This window comes from Arachis ipaensis, chromosome B5 (genome assembly GCF_059453495.1).
Source record: "Arachis ipaensis isolate K30076 ecotype BB chromosome B5, ASM5945349v1, whole genome shotgun sequence".
NCBI classification, from domain to species: Eukaryota; Viridiplantae; Streptophyta; class Magnoliopsida; order Fabales; family Fabaceae; genus Arachis; species Arachis ipaensis.
The window spans coordinates 115457401-115476333 of NC_142440.1; the positions used below are offsets into that span (position 1 = coordinate 115457401).

The 18933-nt window shown below is 38.1% G+C and overlaps 1 protein-coding gene across 1 annotated transcript; it reads right to left on the reverse strand.

Annotated features, from left to right (window-relative positions):
• Positions 1–12179: 12179 nt before the first annotated feature.
• LOC148565461 (uncharacterized) lies at positions 12180–13073 on the reverse strand. The gene is made up of 3 exons (XM_088487166.1): positions 13023–13073; positions 12860–12923; positions 12180–12601 (listed from the first exon to the last, which is right to left on the reverse strand). Exons 1-3 carry the CDS (start codon positions 13071–13073, stop codon positions 12180–12182), a joined length of 537 nt encoding a protein of 178 aa, XP_088343292.1.
• Between the last annotated feature and the right edge of the window lie 5860 nt (positions 13074–18933).

Here is an 18933-nt window from a genome sequence, read left to right on the forward strand (position 1 = left end):
GTAGAATCTCACCGTGGTGACCAAACGTTCTCCGTGATCCATGCAATTGAGCACGATACCAATCTGTGTACTTTGAGGTGAAGCGTGGAACCTTATTGAACCTTGTGCACCAGCTCTGAGTACGAGCCATTTCCCTCTTACTCTTAAAGCTGCAGAGAGCTCTAAGCTAGCCATCTGTTTCAAGCAAACCATATTCAAGTGAATAAGTAAAATTATAAGTTAAGGATTGTACCCACTTGAAGCTTGTATTAGGTGGTAATGGCTTTGGGATAGGTGTTTTTGGTGGTTCTGCAAGTTCCATTTCCTTGTGCTCTTCTGTGAATTCCTCCACTTCTTTGCATAGATCTTCAATCGTATCTGTGTCCTGGTCAAAGTCTTCTGTGTCTTCCTCATCACTTGAGTCATAGATTGGAGGTTGAGAGAAATCTACCTCTGCATCATCTTCATATTCACTTGGGGAAGATTCTTCGATCTCAGAGAATTCACTTGCGGATGCAAGTTCATCACCAAGAGAGCTAGACTTGTGACTATCATCATTAAGGGAATTTGCTTCTTGGATTATTCTGTTCGATTCTTCATAAACGACTTGCCTTGGAGAAATATCCTCCTTAGCATCAACTGTAGCACCCTTGAAGATTCTGCTCATTTTCATATAAAAACTTATAACACTACATCCGAGCTGAACCTATCAGACCCAATTCAGTCAACATATCCCATACATCTGATTCGCTGTAAAGGTAGGGCCTACTTTGTTGCATAATAGCCAACCCTTTTTCAGCAATTGCAACTTGTCTTTCAATTAATGAGTCTTGTTTTTCGGCAACTGAAACTTGCCTCTCAGCCACAGAAGCTTGTCTCTCAACTGATTCAACCTGCCTCTGAGCCACGTCATGTAGCTTGCTAGACAGATAACTACCCTCTTTGACAGCTTGACGAATTGGATTTTTGACGGTTTAGAATTTCACAAATGAATTCTCGTTGCAAGTATAGTTTCTAAACCAATACTAATCCTTTCATACAAAAATTTGTTTGTCACAAGTACAAACCCCTAAATTCTATAAACCGAAGCATTCAAACCTCGGATCGTTCTCCCTAGGACTTACAATGAAGTGTCTTGTTATTGGTTATGAGTTATTTTGGGGTTTTGGATAAGAAGCATGAAAAGTAAATGACAATGAAAATAAACTAACAACTATAAAAAAAGGGCTCTTGACAAGGTGTGAGAACTAGAAGTCCTATCCTAGTTATCCTTCTCAATTGTGATGAGAATTGTTCATTGCTACCACTTAGTTAACCCTTACTAAATAAAGGAAAGTCAAGTGGATGAATCAATTTGATTCCTCAAGTCCTAATCAACTCCTAAGGAATGGCTAGTTTTAGAGGCATTCAAATCAATTAGCAACTTCTAATTATCAATCAATCAAAGGAATTAGATAACTCAAGAGTCACTAATTACTCTACCTAGGCCAAGAGGAACAAAATCTACACTAAAATCCAACCAAGCATTTCATCAAACACTTGGAAGGCACAAAAGAAAAGTATAGTCAATCACAACAAGAATGAATTCTAACTACAATTGAATGTAAAGAATTAACAACAACAATCAAGGAGATCACAATTATCATGAATTACCTCAAATTGCATTATTGAAGGAAAACAAAGGAATAACAATATATCCAAAACAAAAATGGAGAATTACAATTATTAAAGAACACATCTAGAAAGAGGAAGAGGAGAAGATTAGGAATTGGTGAATGAAAAGTGAATCAAAGCATGAGTTAAACCTAGATCTAAGAAGAGAGATTAACCTAAACCTAATCCTAATCCTAGAGGGAAGAGAGAGCTTCTCTCTCTAGAAACTAACTACAAAGCTAAAACTAAAACTAATTGGTAACTAACATCTAGAGTGATCAATTATCCTTCTCCTTAATCCTTCATCCTTTTATTCCTTTCCCTTAGCAATTTGGCGCCAAAATGGGTTCAGAAAACCTCTCAAATCGCCAGGCACGTGTTGCATTAATGAGGTCATGTGCCATCATCGGCGCGTGCGCGCATGGTACGCGTGCGTGTCCCTGGTCGATTCTGCAATGTGCGCGCGAGCGCCTTGTGCGCGTGCGCGTGCATGACTGACTTTGCTTCTTTGACTTTTTATGCTTCTCTCCACTTGTATGCTTCCTTCCTTGCTTCCTCTGATCCATGCCTAGCCTATTTCAACCTGAGGTTACTAGCAAACACATCAAGGCATCTTATGGAATCAGACAGAAACAGGCTTAAAAAGCATGTTTTCACACTTAAGCACAATTATGGAAGAGATAACAAAACCATGCTAATTCTTAGGCTAAATATGACAAAAGGTTATCAAAATGTTCTAAATTCAATGCAAAGCAAACCGTCAAATCGGGGTTTGTCAACCTCCCCACACTTAAGCCTTAGCATGTCCTCATGCTAAAATAAGAAGGAACTAAGGGGTATGGCATTTATTGAATGCAATTAAACTATATGAGTCTTATCTAAATGCAACTATCTAAAGCAATTGGAAATGCTTAGTTCAAACAAATCAATTCCCAAGAGAGCATGTGTAAGTACAAAAGCTAAGTAATAAGGACCAAGTCCAAACCACAATTGTATTGAATTGTTAGAAAGAGTTCAAACTTGCAAGAATATAGGTAATATAGGTGAATACATGTGATTGAGCTTTTGAACCCTCACCGGATGTGTATCCGCTCTATTCACTCAAGTGTTTAAGGGTTAATTCACTCAATCCTCTTCTAGTCATGTTTTCCAAAATTTGATTTTCTTCTAACAATCAACACTTATTCAATGCGTGCATACATTCATCATGAGGTCTTTCATTTAGGTTGTAACGGGGTTAGGGTCAAGGTAGGATCATTTATGGTCAAGTGGACTAGGATTTGAGTCTTTGATTAGCATAGACTTTCCCACCTAACCTATTCAATGACCTATACAAATGCGAGCTATTCTAACTACCCATTCTTCACTTTTTCTTACATACTCATGCATTTTTTTTTCTTTTATTTGATTCACAACACCTATGCATTGATTCCTTTTTATTGACTTCACCTTGGGCATTTTGTCCCCTTTTATATTTATTTATATTTTTTTTCTTTTTTTTTTGTTTTTCTTTTCATCATATATTTTTTTTTCTTTCTTTCTTTCAAACTAAATACAAGAACATCAATGCATAAGGTCCCTACATTTGATTAATACATGAATATGTGCCCAATTCCTAAATATAAAAGTGTATTGCCCCTTTTTATCCCATCCAATGTTCCCAAGCCTCACCAACTTGAACAGTACACACTCTCACTAGCCTAGGCTAATCAAAGATCCAAACAAGGACCTTTCATTGGTTTTCCGCCTTGGGCTTGTAATGAGCTAAAATAAGAATGAGTTGGTTAAGCATAGGCTCAAAATTGGCTAACAATGGAGAGTAAAAGGTTGGCTATTTGGGTAAGTGGCAAATGAAATATTGGCCTCAATCATATAAATGCACAAACACAAGAAATAAACGGATATATAGAATCAAGCAAATTAAGGATCACAATCATGGAAAGAGAACAATTTCACACAAGAATGGAAAATAAGTGGTTATAAAATGTAACCACATCAATAGGCTCAAGTCTCACAAGCTTGTGTTCTCAATTCAATACATGCTTCACAAGGTATGAAATTCAAGCAAGTTTCAAAAATTTTCTTTCAATCAATTGGGTTAATGCCCTATATTTAAACTTCTTGAAAAATCTCAATGTTTGACTAAGCATTGTTGTGATTGAAAAGTTCAAAAATTTTCTTAGTTCACCCTTTTCTTTTTCACCCAAAACCAATTTCTTATGCAAAAAGGGTGACTAAGTTTTACTTAAAACATGATTTCTAATCACAACCACAAACTAAAAGGAGAATATACAAAAGGAGATATGCAAAAATGTATAAAGAAAAAAAAATCAAACTAAAATATGGAATCTATCATCCAAAATATCTAAAAATATCCAAAAGCATCAAAATATCTAAAATCCAAAATAAGCAATAAAAGTATCCAAAGCAAACTAGAAATGCATCAAAATATATACAAAAATGTGCAAAATGAGATAACTAGGCCGAAAAAGTTCACCGGTTCCCAAATAATGCTACCGGTGCCCTCCCCACACTTAAAAGCAAGCATCGTCCTCGATGCTAAACCGGAGGATCAGTGGGAGGCACAACGATAGGCTCTGGCTCTGTCTGTGGCCGTGGGACCGGCTGAGTCTCCTGTGTCTGAGGTGGTGCCTCCATGTGTGCTGGCGCTGTAGTGTCAGGGGCATCCTGCTGAGCTGGTGCCTCCGCGTCCTCCTCCTGATGATCCTGCTCATCGGAGGCCGGAGAATCGGGAAGCGGAGGTAGCTCGGCGCCTAGAGAGATAAGTGCCTAGTCCATCCGATCCAAACGGCGTCTGACATGGTGTCGCTCTCGCTCCAAGAACCGGAAGAGACGCTGGACCAGGAGATAGGTAGGCTCAGGTGCTGCTGGAGGGTCTGTAGATGGTGGAGGAGCTGCGGCTGTAGAAGATGATGGGCCAGCTGCAGGGGCTGGTGGTGAAGGTGTCCCTATGGCAGCCCTAGCCCGAGAGCGGCGGCTAGCAGGTGGCTTCTCGTGCACCCAAACACCCCAGGGGATAGTAATCTCCCTGTCATCGGCATCAGCTGGTGGTGGTCGCACATCATCATCCAACCACGGGACATCAGCCAGGGCTGCCATACTCGTGACCAGTGTAGGAAACGGAAGTAGGCCACGAATATGCGCCCGCCACATGCACTGTCGGATAAGTCTAGGGAAGGAGACATCCTTCCCTTCCATAACACACCCGATCAGCAGAAGCATCTCCATGGGGACCTCAGAAAAGTGGGTGGTAGGCAGGACGTAGTGGGCGAAGATCATCTGCCAAGTCTTGGCCTCCCTAGTCAAATGATTGAACAACATCCCCTTTGGCTTGGTGTTGCCCGCATCCATAACCCAAGAAGCCTCCGGTATCCCAATCACGCGCCGAAGCGCCTCATAATCAAAAGTCATGGTATGGATGGCTATCTCATCCTGATGATGGGCACACTGGTCATGTGGAATGTGCCGGCAATGTAGTGCCTCCCCAATGGCGGCCTCGATGAGCAGAATCTCTCTACCCCTCACCTGAACTGAATCCAAGGTCGGACGGAAGAAGTTGCAGTAAAATTCCTTCACCCAAGATATATTGATGTCACCCAAGTCCCGGTCAACAAAATCAATACCTAACTCAAGGATCCAACCATTAATGCTCCGTCTCACATCATTAGGTAGGAGCAACTTCTTCTCAATATTCAGCTTCGTGGTTTGATATCTAGAGAACCGAAGCTCACAGTAGAGATTGGGGAATTTGCCAGGATTGGTAGAAGGCAACTGCTGATTCTCTTTATCCTCGTCCTGCAATGGGTTCCTAGCATAGTTCTTGTAGATGGAAGGAATGGAGGGGGTAGAGTGTTTTCTCTTCTTGGAGGCGGTGGCTACGGCTTTGCCTTTATCCGACATCCTGAAAAAATGTGATAGAATATATAAAACATTAAGCATGTAACAAAGAAGACATGTTCAGGATATCATTATCAAAGAGCAATCAGGATGTTGCACTGAATATGTAAAAGTGAACAAGTAAGCATAAGTGACTGAACCAAAACCGTAATGCGCATTAAAGGTAACACCTCATATGCAAAAGGCACTAATATCATCATATTCATGAAAGAATTGTTAAAGAGGGTTAAAAGTGAGTGTAAGTAAAATGGTGAAAGAAATTAGTGAGTTAGAAAAGTGGATTAGTGAGATGATGATATATAGGCTCAATTGAACGAGAAATTGCGGTTCATGTTCACGATGATTGTGCAAATCCGGGAAGTCAAAAGGGGACGGAAATTTGCCCAAAACTGAAATAAAAATCAAAATGAAACTAATATCCTTGAAAATCGGGCAGCATTCCGGCTTAAAATTGGACGTTCCCGGATAGCAGAATAGCACAAACAGTAAGAAAGCAGCCTCAATTAAGCACAGCAGCAGTGGTACAGCATTCAGGCAACAAGAAGTGCATAAAAAGCAGTCCAAAACCAGCATACAACATGCAAACAGACAAACAGCAAGTAAGCACATACGGAGCACTTAGCAGGCCTAGAATCCTCTATCCAGTCCTAGCTACCTAACCGCAAGTATTTCTAACTAATCCTAACATACAACATTCCAATTCTAACTAATCATGCAATTCTAAGAATTAACAAAAAAATGAGAAAGGGAAAATAGAAACAGAGATAGCAGAAATGGAGCAGGAACCTGGGAGCTGGGCCGAATAATAAAAAATGAGAAAGGGGATTGGGGTCGGAACGGAAGCAGCAGAATCAGTGAGGCTGGCCGCCGTGGGTGGTGGCGGTAGCGGCAGGGCGGTGAAGGAGAGTCGCCGGTGGCGTTCGGAGGCGTGCGAGACTGAGCCTAATGGACGGGTGAGAGAGAGATGGAGTGATGAGGGAAGGCGAGTCGCCGGCGGTGAAGACGGCGCGGCGTCGAGGATGGTGGCGCGGTGGAAGGTTGGCCGAGAGGAGGAAGAGAGGAGTGAGAAAGAGAGGGAGAACGGGTGGTGGTGAGAGAAGAGGGGGGAAAGAAGGAGGGGAAGGCGAGCAGTGATGGCGGCGGCGGGGGTGACGGAGCGCTCGCCGGAGGTCAGTCGGGAGGGGAGGAAGGTGAAGGATGGGGGAAGAAGAAAATGGAACGTTGGAGGGAGGGGTTGCGCGACTGCGCAGTGTGCCTCGCGAGCTAGGGTTATCCCGATTTTTGAATTGGCGCGTGCGCGCACCTTGCGCGTCCGCGCCCATGGATAGAATGTTGTCCCGACGCGTGCGCGTACAACGCGCTTAAGCGGGGATGAGCAGAAAGAGGAAGGGACGCGTGCGTGTACCGTGCGCACACGCGGGCATGGAGTTGGGCCAGGGGCTTAGAGTTGGCCCAGATCAGGCCTAACTCTCTGGAAGATGGCCTGAAGGTTGCGCTACTAGACCTACGCGCACGCGGCATGTGCGCATCCGCGTGTATTGACAGTTTATCGTAGGACGCACAAGCGCGATGCGTGCGCTCGCGTCTTTTCCTGCTTTTGGTATATATGCGCGCACGCGGCTTGTGCGCGTCCGCGCGAGGTGAGTTGAGCTGGGGGCTTAAAGTTGGCCCAGATTTAGCGCAACTCTCTGGATATTGGCCCAGAAGTTGCATCAGCGAATCGACGCGGACGCGGCAGGTGCGCGTACGCGTGTAGTTCCCCATAGCTGTATGTGCGCGTACGCACGTAGCGCGCGTCAGCGTGGAATGAGTTGGGCTGGAGGCACAACGCTGGCCCAGGAGAGGCCCAACTCTCTGGAATGTGGCTTGTGGTGTATGGACGTCAGGACGCGTACGCGCACGTTGCGCGCGCGCGTCCATGCCCATTTCTTCATCTCTCTCTCTCTGTTTTTTTTTTATTTTTTTTATTTTTTTTTATCTTCTTTTTTTTTTGGAAGAAAAACTTGCTGGGTGCTCCCCTTAGTGTTCACAACTCTTATTCACTCAACCATCATAGAATTTACAAAAAATGCAATGTTCGATATTATTCATCTACTACTAAACACAACATGCATGTGACTAAGCTAACAATTAAATTGTACAAACAAATTTGTATGAAACATCTACCTACAATGGTAACTCAAATCACTTATTAGGCAAATTTAAAAGGGAATGGAAAGAGTTTACCATGGTGGGGTGTCTCCCACCTAGCACTTTTAGTTTAAGTCCTTAAGTTGGACATTTTGAGATGCTTATTGTCATGGTGGCTTATGTTTGTACTCATCCTTGAATTTCCAAGGATCCTTGCTTCTCAATTGGTTGACAGAATTTCCAACCATTTTCGTCGAGCTTGGGCAAAGTTCAACCCAAGATATGAGTCCCCATAGTTGGTCTTCACATAGCGAACCGGGATCCCATATCTTGTCTTCACACCCATCCGTTAGTTGAGTTTCATGGTTTTGTCGGATGAGCGGTTGACATAAAGGTGATTGGCACATAGAATTCTCTTTACTCCACCAATGCTTCCTCCTAGATCCATATAAAGTAATTCTTGTCCCAACATCATCCCTATACCTTGAAGCTTTGACCTTAATGAGCCTAATTCCTAACTTGCAACCACTACACAACTCATTCTTGCTTTTAATTCCACAAAGGACTCTAAGTTGTCCATCCGTTTCAATCAAACCATATTCAAGCGAGAAAGTAAAGCTTATGGATAAGAATTTTACCCACTTGAAAGTTGTGTTGGATGGTACTTTGGGGAGAGAGGTTTCCCCACACTTAGACCATGCAAGGTCTACTTCCTTGTGCTCTTCTTTGTATATTTCCACCTCTTGACAAATTTCTTCACTTTCAACCTCATCCTCTTTGTTACGTGGCTTGGTGTTATCTTCAAGAACTTCATCTTGTTTAATGAGAGGCGATTCAATTTTGGATAGAAATTCATTGATGAACGAGGTCATCTCTTGATCAACCTCTTCATATTCTTCAATTTCAATATACACCATGCCCTTCTCATCTTCCTTGTGAGGTTGTGCATACTCCTCTATAATTTCAACTCTATATCCAATGGGAGGGGATCCCGTTGTAGAGAGAAATTCATCCATGATTAAATCCATTTCTTGATAAACCGCTTCCAAGTTTCCAACGATGATATGTCTTGGAGATTGCGCGCCCTCCTCAACATCAATATCAAGCTTCTTGGAAGAGTTCTCCATGATGCTACATTCCCATGGACTTTCAACATCTCCGAGATCTTCAACCACTTCTCCCCTTTCTTCAATGATTATAGGCTTCTCCAATTGTTCCAACACAAAATTTGACTCCTCCTTTTCCACCGAATTTTCCAATTTCTCCTTCATGCTTTGCTCTTCTTTTGACTTTTCACATGTGGTCACGGAAGTACCTTGAGTATTCAAGCATTGGTGGGCTAAAGTGTGCACCACCTTGGTCAAATTGGTCACAAACTCAAGTGTATCCCGCTTCATGGCTTCTTGTCCTTGGAGTAACAAAGTGAGAGGATCGTCTATTGGGGCTTGGGGTGAATAGGAAGGTTCATTATTTTGGAGAGAGGGTTCATAGTAGGAAGGTGGTTCTTCTTGGTAAAGGTATGGAGATGGTGAGTATTGAGGTGGTTCTTGGGAGTAATCTTGATATGGTTGTGGTGATTCTAGAGGTTCTTGCTCATAATGGCCATAAAAATATGGTATGGATGATTGGTCATATGATGGATATGGATCATAGGGTGGTGCTTGGTGATGAAAGGCTTGTGAGAATGGTTGAGGTTCATGTTGAGGATGAGATTCATAGGCATATGATGGTGGTTGTTGAGTGTCACAAAAAGAATCATCATAGCCGCTAAGTTGGCATGCATTAGGATGGAAATTATACCTATAAGTATCCAGAGGTTGTTGCCAATAGGAGTGATCAATTCCTTGAGGCTCTTCCCATCTTTGTTGGTTCCATCCATGGTACATGTTGCCATTAAAGTCCACATTTCCTACAACACACTTAGAACCAAACTCAAAGCCAAAGTGGTGAGAATTCATGATGAGAGAACAAAATAAAACTAACAAAAATTAAGAAACAACAAAAGATAAACCTATTCACAATATTCACATATGTACAATAACCAATAACGCAACACCATTGCAAATCCCCGGCAACGGCGCCATTTTGACGAATTGGATTTTTGACGGTTTAGAATTTCACAAATGAATTCTCGTTGCAAGTATAGTTTCTAAACCAATCACTAATCCTTTCATACAAAAATTTGTTTGTCACAAGTACAAACCCCTAAATTCTATAAACCGAAGTATTCAAACCTCGGGTCGTTCTCCCTAGGACTTACAATGAAGTGTCTTGTTATTGGTTATGAGTTATTTTGGGGTTTTGGATAAGAAGCATGAAAAGTAAATGACAATGAAAATAAACTAACAACTATAAAAAAAGGGCTCTTGACAAGGTGTGAGAACTAGAAGTCCTATCCTAGTTATCCTTCTCAATTGTGATGAGAATTGTTCATTGCTACCACTTAGTTAACCCTTACTAAATAAAGGAAAGTCAAGTGGATGAATCAATTTGATTCCTCAAGTCCTAATCAACTCCTAAGGAATGGCTAGTTTTAGAGGCATTCAAATCAATTAGCAACTTCTAATTATCAATCAATCAAAGGAATTAGATAACTCAAGAGTCACTAATTACTCTACCTAGGCCAAGAGGAACAAAATCTACACTAAAATCCAACCAAGCATTTCATCAAACACTTGGAAGGCACAAAAGAAAAGTATAGTCAATCACAACAAGAATGAATTCTAACTACAATTGAATGTAAAGAATTAACAACAACAATCAAGGAGATCACAATTATCATGAATTACCTCAAATTGCATTATTGAAGGAAAACAAAGGAACAACAATATATCCAAAACAAAAATGGAGAATTACAATTATTAAAGAACACATCTAGAAAGAGGAAGAGGAGAAGATTAGGAATTGGTGAATGAAAAGTGAATCAAAGCATGAGTTAAACCTAGATCTAAGAAGAGAGATTAACCTAAACCTAATCCTAATCCTAGAGGGAAGAGAGAGCTTCTCTCTCTAGAAACTAACTACAAAGCTAAAACTAAAACTAATTGGTAACTAACATCTAGAGTGATCAATTATCCTTCTCCTTAATCCTTCATCCTTTTATTCCTTTCCCTTAGCAATTTGGCGCCAAAATGGGTTCAGAAAACCTCTCAAATCGCCAGGCACGTGTTGCATTAATGAGGTCATGTGCCATCATCGGCGCGTGCGCGCATGGTACGCGTGCGCGTCCCTGGTCGATTCTGCAATGTGCGCGCGAGCGCCTTGTGCGCGTGCGCGTGCATGACTGACTTTGCTTCTTTGACTTTTTATGCTTCTCTCCACTTGTATGCTTCCTTCCTTGCTTCCTCTGATCCATGCCTAGCCTATTTCAACCTGAGGTTACTAGCAAACACATCAAGGCATCTTATGGAATCAGACAGAAACAGGCTTAAAAAGCATGTTTTCACACTTAAGCACAATTATGGAAGAGATAACAAAACCATGCTAATTCTTAGGCTAAATGTGACAAAAGGTTATCAAAATGTTCTAAATTCAATGCAAAACAAACCGTCAAATCGGGGTTTGTCAACAGCATCGGCCATGGTAGTAATTCCCAAAACAACTTTCTCATATTGTGCCTCCAAAAAATCATTCATAGGAGACTTATGCTTTGTTCCTCTTGACGTTGAAGTCCCACCTAATTGATTTGGCTGACTATGAGGAGCACTTGGTGAATCTAAATTAGCAGAAAATGTTGGGGTATCATGTCCCATATTAATATCTATGTCAGAAAATCTAATATTTTCAAATGAGTCATTCAAATCAATGGGATCTCTATCAAGTTGTTGAATTCTTTCTCGTGAAGTAGCAGCCCCTTTACCGGTAGCTCTATCAGCTCCAAACAACTTCAAAGTATCATAATGCTTAATTTGCATTTTCTTCCATTTTTTTGCATGTGGTTTCTCCTGCATAAAGAAATGTTAAAATTATTTTGTGACTAACTTGGTCATTCGTATAAGTAATAAAAAAGTATAAGATACCTTAATAAAGTATTGCCACACTTCTTCTTCAGCTTCAAACTGTCTAATAACGGGATTCCACGCAAATTCACTTAAGTGATGAAATAAGTCATATGCCTCAGCAAAATGATCTTTCAATGTCTTCATTCTATTCTTAATGTGATTCTTTGTTATGTGTGGATCTATTGCTATACTCAAAGTCTTCACAACATTGGCATATGCTTCAGTTGTCCACGAGCCATCGTGTCTATTACCTTTCAATGCTTCTTCTACTAATGCATTCAGCAGAACTTCATCCATCTCATCAGACCATCTTAAGTTGTCTTTAGAAGGTTGATTAGCTTCTGTTGTTTTATTTTCTTTATTTGGCATTATTTAACCTGTAAAAAAATCCCTTAAAAAAATCTAATTAAACAATTCTGAATGTAAAATATATATATATATATATATATATATATATATATATATATATATATATATATATATGAAACATATCATCACTCATAAAGTTTGATACACATTCCACATTTCAGCTGCAATATTATCTCGTAGCATTGCTGTATATCTATATTCCTCATCACATTGTTGATTTGATTGTGATCTATCTATGTTGCATTTTTGTAGCAATTCTCGGTTAACTGCATCAATTATAGATTGATCAACATCGACACCCATAAAAAAGTTATGCAATATACAACATGCCAAAAAAATGTCTCTCATAGTTTCAAATGAATAATAAGGTTCTGTATCGCCAGCTATAATTGGGAATCTTTTCTTTAGAACTCCGAAACATCTTTTGAATAGTTCTTTTGGATTTTGGAGCTCACATACTGAATACTCTTTTAGATGATACTGAATACCTATATATGGTGTAAGTATCCCAGGCTTTAACATAAATCCAACATCGTCTAGATAAAATTTTCCTACAACAGTTGCATACACAAATTAAAGTATAACATACTGTGTCTATGAATTTGAATTTATGTAGACAATTTTATAAATTACACTATTACAAACCTTAGGAGATTCAAAGTGGATATTCCCTACTTAGAGCATCTTTCAAAATTCTCGAGTCAGAGGCAGTTCCTTCCCAACCAGACAACACATAAGTGAATTTCATATCAAACCCACAGGCAGCTAATACATTTTGTATAGGGTGTGATCTTTTCTTCCGCGAAAACGAGGGGCTTCCATCCTTGGTACCTTCACACGACTATGAGTACCATCTATGGCTCCAATGCAATCCTTTTTTAGAAAGTATATTGACATATTAACATAATAGTTTTATCATTATTTCGTTGACAATTACATAAAATTCACCAAGTAAATCAAAAGATTTAGTACCTTGAAAAATGGATTAGAATCGACTATTATGAAGTATTTCATAAGGAACATTGACGTCGGGATTTTTACCAGTAAAGAGATTCATAGAAACAGTTGCGTTGTAAAAATAGTCTCTAAACCGACAAAAATCCCTTCGTACAAACGTGTTGGGTGTCACAAGTAACAAACCCCTTTAGAAATTGTTAACCGAGTATTCAAACCTCGGGTCGTCTTCTCAAGGAACTGCGAGGAAGTATGTTCTTATTATTGGCTATAAAGGTTGTAATCGGGGTTTAGAAGTTGAGAAGCAAGTAATTTGAATGACAAGTAAAGTAAATGGCAATTAGAATAAATAAATACTGTAAAGCAGACTTTTGGCAAGGTAAGAGAAGTTGGAGGTCCAACGTAGTTATCTCTCTCAACTATAATGAAAGTTGAATCTAAACTCCACTTGATCAACCTGTACTAGGGCACAGGAAAGTCAAGGGACTAATTAAATTGACCTTTGAATCCTATTTATTTCCTAAGAAAAGGTTGGGATTACTTAAGTTCAGCTCAATTAGCAAGATAATAATTATCAATTATGTTGAGTTTAATAACTGTTGAGTTACTGAATTCTTAACCAGGACCAAAAGGGGAAAAAGTAAAATTGCTGGAATAATAAAAATATCCTTGGATGGGAAGCAATGGTAACTTAAATTAAAGAGAACAATCATAAACTGAAAATACCTCAATTATCATTAATTCGAATAACAGTCTGTAACATGGGAGAAATTCATAAATCCAATTATAAAGGTAAACAGCCAACTCAGATACTGGAATAAATAAATAAAGTAAAAGGGAAGTTTAAAACAAAGAAATATAAAACCTGGATTGAGAGTCACTCTTAAAACAAGAAGAAATCCTAAATCCTAAGAGAGAGAGAGAAGATCTCCCTCTCAACTAAATCTAAATCATTGAAAAGTAAAATATGCGAGCTCTCTCTGAATGGATGCATTCCCACACTTTATAACCTCTGGTCTATGTTGTCTGTACTTGGATCTGGGCCAAAAAGGGCTTCAGAATTCGCTGGGGGCGTATTCTGTAAATTCTGATACGTGGCCTCTGTCACGCGTCCGCGTGGGTCACGCGGTCGCGTCATTCGGAGCTTTTCCTTGCCACGCGGTCGCGTCAGTCATGCGACCGCGTCATGTGCGTTCTGCTTAAGGCGCGCGGTCGCATCAGTCATGCGGCCGCGTCACTGCTGATTCGTGCTTGGCACGCGATCGCGTCATCCATGCCATTGCGTGGATACCAGTTTCCTTAAAGCTCCGTTTTGCTTTCTCCTTCCATTTTAGTATGTTTCCTTTTCCATTCTTTAAGTCATTCTGCCTTAGAAAATCTGAAACTACTCAACACACTAATCGCGGCATCGAATGGAAATAAAGGTAATTAAATTAATTAATTTTAAAGCTTAGGAAACATGTTTTTCATTTACATCACATAATAAGGAAGGAAAAGTAAAACCATGCATTTAATGTGAATAAGTAGGTGAAGGATTGTATAAACCACTCAAATTAGGCACAAAAGAACTCATGAAATATGGGTTTATCAAACATCCTCACTAGACGGTTGCTTGAAGAAGTCTTTCTCTAACGATAGAATAGCATGTAGGACGTTGTGAAAGTGGCGACTAATTGTCTCCCCTGAGCGGTGAAAGAAGAAAGACATGGTTCTAGTTTTCACATTGTGCCCTATAATATTGTAGGAATTTAGCTACTTGCTCTTCAACCGTAGATCGAGTTGAATCCTTTACTCTACCAGTTTCTCTTAACTTTTGACACAACAGTTGAAATGCTTCAGGGCTCATACGTATGACATCTCGACATTTGTCAGACTTCAATAATTGTATCATTAACTGAGTACGCCTGTTTTCTCTTTCCAAGTTTTTGTCATTAATTTGCCTAGGCCTATATTGTGATAATAATTCCAAAGTACACAATGCATGGACTGTAACATATGAAAGAGATGTGATACAAATATGTTGTCTTTTTTCTAACTCTTCCCTGACACGAGTTAAGATTTGTATTGGTTCAGGTTGATATATGACAGTAGAAGTGACTTGATGTACTTGAATTTCTAAGTCATGTATGACGTTCGTTCTATCTTCTAAATTAGCATCTTCGATATTTTCGTTATCCATCTATGAAAATATAATGTTTAGAATGGACATATCGATAGTAAAAGTAAACAGAAAGTAACATATGTTGTTACATTCTAACAATTCATTTGTTGAAGAAAAAAAAAACCCGAAACTAAATGCCGCATATAAAAATATGGTTTCACCTTACGCAATATAAACATACCTTGTTATGAGACACTTGTCTCCAACTCCTAAATGTCAAACTCAATTCCAAAGCTCACTGTCATAAATAATAAACATACACTATAAGTCACATGGCATATTAATTAATGCATTGATTTATCACCAAAATTAAGTGGACTTAGCTACCAACAACACTTAATAATTTAGACGGTAAAAAATTAAGTTAACCAAAGTAGGATTTAGTATAGTTTCTGAAAAAATAGGTTCAAGATACGTTGAACAAATGCTTTGTAAGTGCACCAATGAAACAAGCACATTATTTTGCTTAGCTATTTAGAAAATAGTAACAACTAAACCATAGACAATTAGTAACAGATTTTAGCCAAAGACAAGTAAGAAAAGCCATTTAATTTAAAGAACTTTTGTATAATTTAAATTTCATTATAAAAAGAGGGATGAACTAAAATTCTCATGATGACATTCAAAAGAAATATAAGGTTTCAGCATGTATGTGCCATGCTCTATGTCTATTAATTTTCTTTAAATTCTATCAAAGATCCGAAAGAGAAAAATGTCCAAATATTTTGTACCTATAGTAATGTTATTTTGTTTTATTCATATGTTATTTTAATACAAAATTTAAAATAAAACAATCATAGCACCTGAAGATAAAATCTAACCAGATGAAAAAATGAACATACTTTCACACAAAAGACAAATAACAGTAAATGTTTTTAGTATTAAATTTTTTATTATTTACCCTATAATTCATTAATTATTTCATTTGCCTCATTTCAATTTTAAAAACTTTTAACCTAAAAAAAAACTAACAACTCAAATAATAAATAGCAATTTACAAATAATTTCTAAAGATAAAGGGTGATATCGTACTCCCATATAGGTACTCTTAAGTTAGTATCTTCTCTTTGAAGTTCGAACACAAAGCTTGAACCTTTAAACTTAAACTTGAAACTGAAAGTGATCTGATTCAAAAAAAAAAAATCCTAACAAAACCTAAGCATTCTGTAAACAAAGTTTTTCACTTCCAATTCAACCACTCTCACTCTCAGCTAATTGATTTTCTTCCCACTATTTGGTTAAAAGAAGTGACATTTTTCCCTTGTTATTATTTTTTTTGCTCATTCATGATGGGGATTTGGAATTGTGTGTATTCAATTTTAATCATGTTTTATGCTTTTGGGTTATTAAAAAAATTTTTGATTTATGATTTTTTACCATTTAGGAAGATTTGGACTTTTGAATAAACTATAGCCATAATATTGATTCAATTAATCACTACACTTGGTTGCAAATGAAGCATGTAATGAAGAAATCAAATCAATTAAAAGGAGGAAAAGAAATAAAAAAGAAAATTAAGAAATCAAATATGCAGAAATCAATAAAGAAAATGGTTCATAATATCATATATATTTATTTAGCTTTTGAATAGAGCAACAATACCCAAACGGGGATCACCAACACACACAAGCCAACACTAGGCAGCAGGCACCCTCTACTGTCGAACTCTATGGAGTATCCAGATTCCACAGGCCGAACCCTAGCAAGGAAGCAAGCACAAAACGGTGGATTTAAAGAACAACAACAAGAAACCAAAGCAAGAGGATATCAGTTGAAAAATAAAAGAAGAGCACATACTATGTGCAACGATTATTTTTCCACTTTGTTTTTGAAGAAAGTACAAAATTGAACGAAAAAGGAGTAACCTTTGACTTGAATTTGCAAGGATGAAGAGGAGAAGGAGCTGTCACGACGATGACGAAACTGTCGTGGCTTGTGAACGATGACAGTGAAGCCGCGGTAGCGCTTTCGAGCACGACGATGAAGCTGCGGTGGAGAAGAGCAGTCTCTCCAAGTTTCAGAGACCGGTAGCTTACATTAGGATTTTTTCTTCAATGTTAACACCATGGATAAATTGGTCAATTTACTTTCATTTTAGAGTTGTCATTAGTTTTCTTCGCAAGTTTGGAAGGAAAAGTTGGACATGGGTCCCACTTCCAATCAACGAAAAATGAAGTTTTTTATCCATTTTTCTTCATTGCATTTTCTTTCCTTTTATTTTTTATTGAACCAAACAGTGTGTAAAACTCAATCTTACCTTATCCGCGAGTTGAGAACAACCCAACCCTAACCCTACCTGCGGGTATCCGACCCTACCGCGGGTTTTCACAAATATATAATATTATCATATAGCTTAATGAGCATGCTAATTAAAAATTCAATACAAACAACACAATGATCTCACAAACAATATAATCATCTATAAACAACATAACCATCAAATATTCAATTTTACATAAAAGTTTTTGCTTAAATTAATAACACAAATAAATAAAATATTGTGGTATAATATTATATTTATATGTCACTAAAATAAAATTGGTTTTTATATAAATAAAAAAGTGTTAAATTATTGATTTCTAATCTTGGCTCAGTAGTAAAGACCTTTTGCACTAAGTGGGAGATTCTTGGTTCAACACCTATGTATAACATATTTTTATAATATATACATATATAGGGTACAGGCTAATCAGATAGGGTTGAGACTCAACCCACACGCTACTCGACCCATGCTCAAACCCGCTTCGCACTCAACCCTACCCGCAGCGGATTGGGTTAGCAATCCTACCCGACCGGGTTGGATAGGGTTGGATACCCGCGGGTAAGGTACATGCCGCCACCCCTAGATAGAGTGGCCACATGGAGTCCGAGTCTGAGACATGGGAGTATACAAAGCCTTGTTGTCTTTTGATAGTTTGCTTGATGTTAAAGATGCACTTGCAGCTAATAGGAGTGATTTCTTAAAAATGTTTCATAGTGCATGAAGATGGGATGAAAATGAGCGAAGCAAAAATCAGAGGGTATGGTTGGAGTACTTTGGCGTTCTGCTACATTCTTGGTCAGTTGACACACTTAGAATGATTGGAGGGCAGCGGAGGAGGGGGGAAAGTGGTTAAATGCGACAAAACAACTAAGTCAATGCAAATCCTTTAGTGCGGGACGGGTGCAAATTGATACTTGTGTTTTTTATGTTATTAACAAATGGATTCATATAACCATAGGTGTAACGAACCACATTTTTAAAAATCTAAATATAAATAAGTAATAATTTATTTTATTAACCGGAGTTCCTTATTTTTAGAAATTATTAAAGTAATTAAATTAATTTTATAACTATTTGAATTCAATTAAATTCAGATTCTTATATATATTTTTATTATGATAAAGTATTTTATATAATTAACACCATAATTTTAGTAATTTATAAATAATAAAAATTATATATATATTTTAATTTGATTAATTGATATTTTTAATTTAAAAATAAAGTTTAGTTAATAATATTTTGTTTGAATCTTTTGTTCTTATTCTTGTTCTTGTTAAAGTTTCAAATTTTCTTACTTTCTTTAAAAAATAGTGTCTTTTGTTTGAGTCTTGTGTCAATCTTTAAGTTTGGTGCCTTTTTGAGTCATCTTGAATATTTAAGTTTCTTTCTTTTCTTTCCTAAAATTAGAGTCTTTGATTTCAAAATTCCTAAGTTTGGTGTCTTTTGATTGTTTTCTTTAAAATTTTTGAAATTAGTGTCTTTGATTTTCTAAGTTTTTAAGT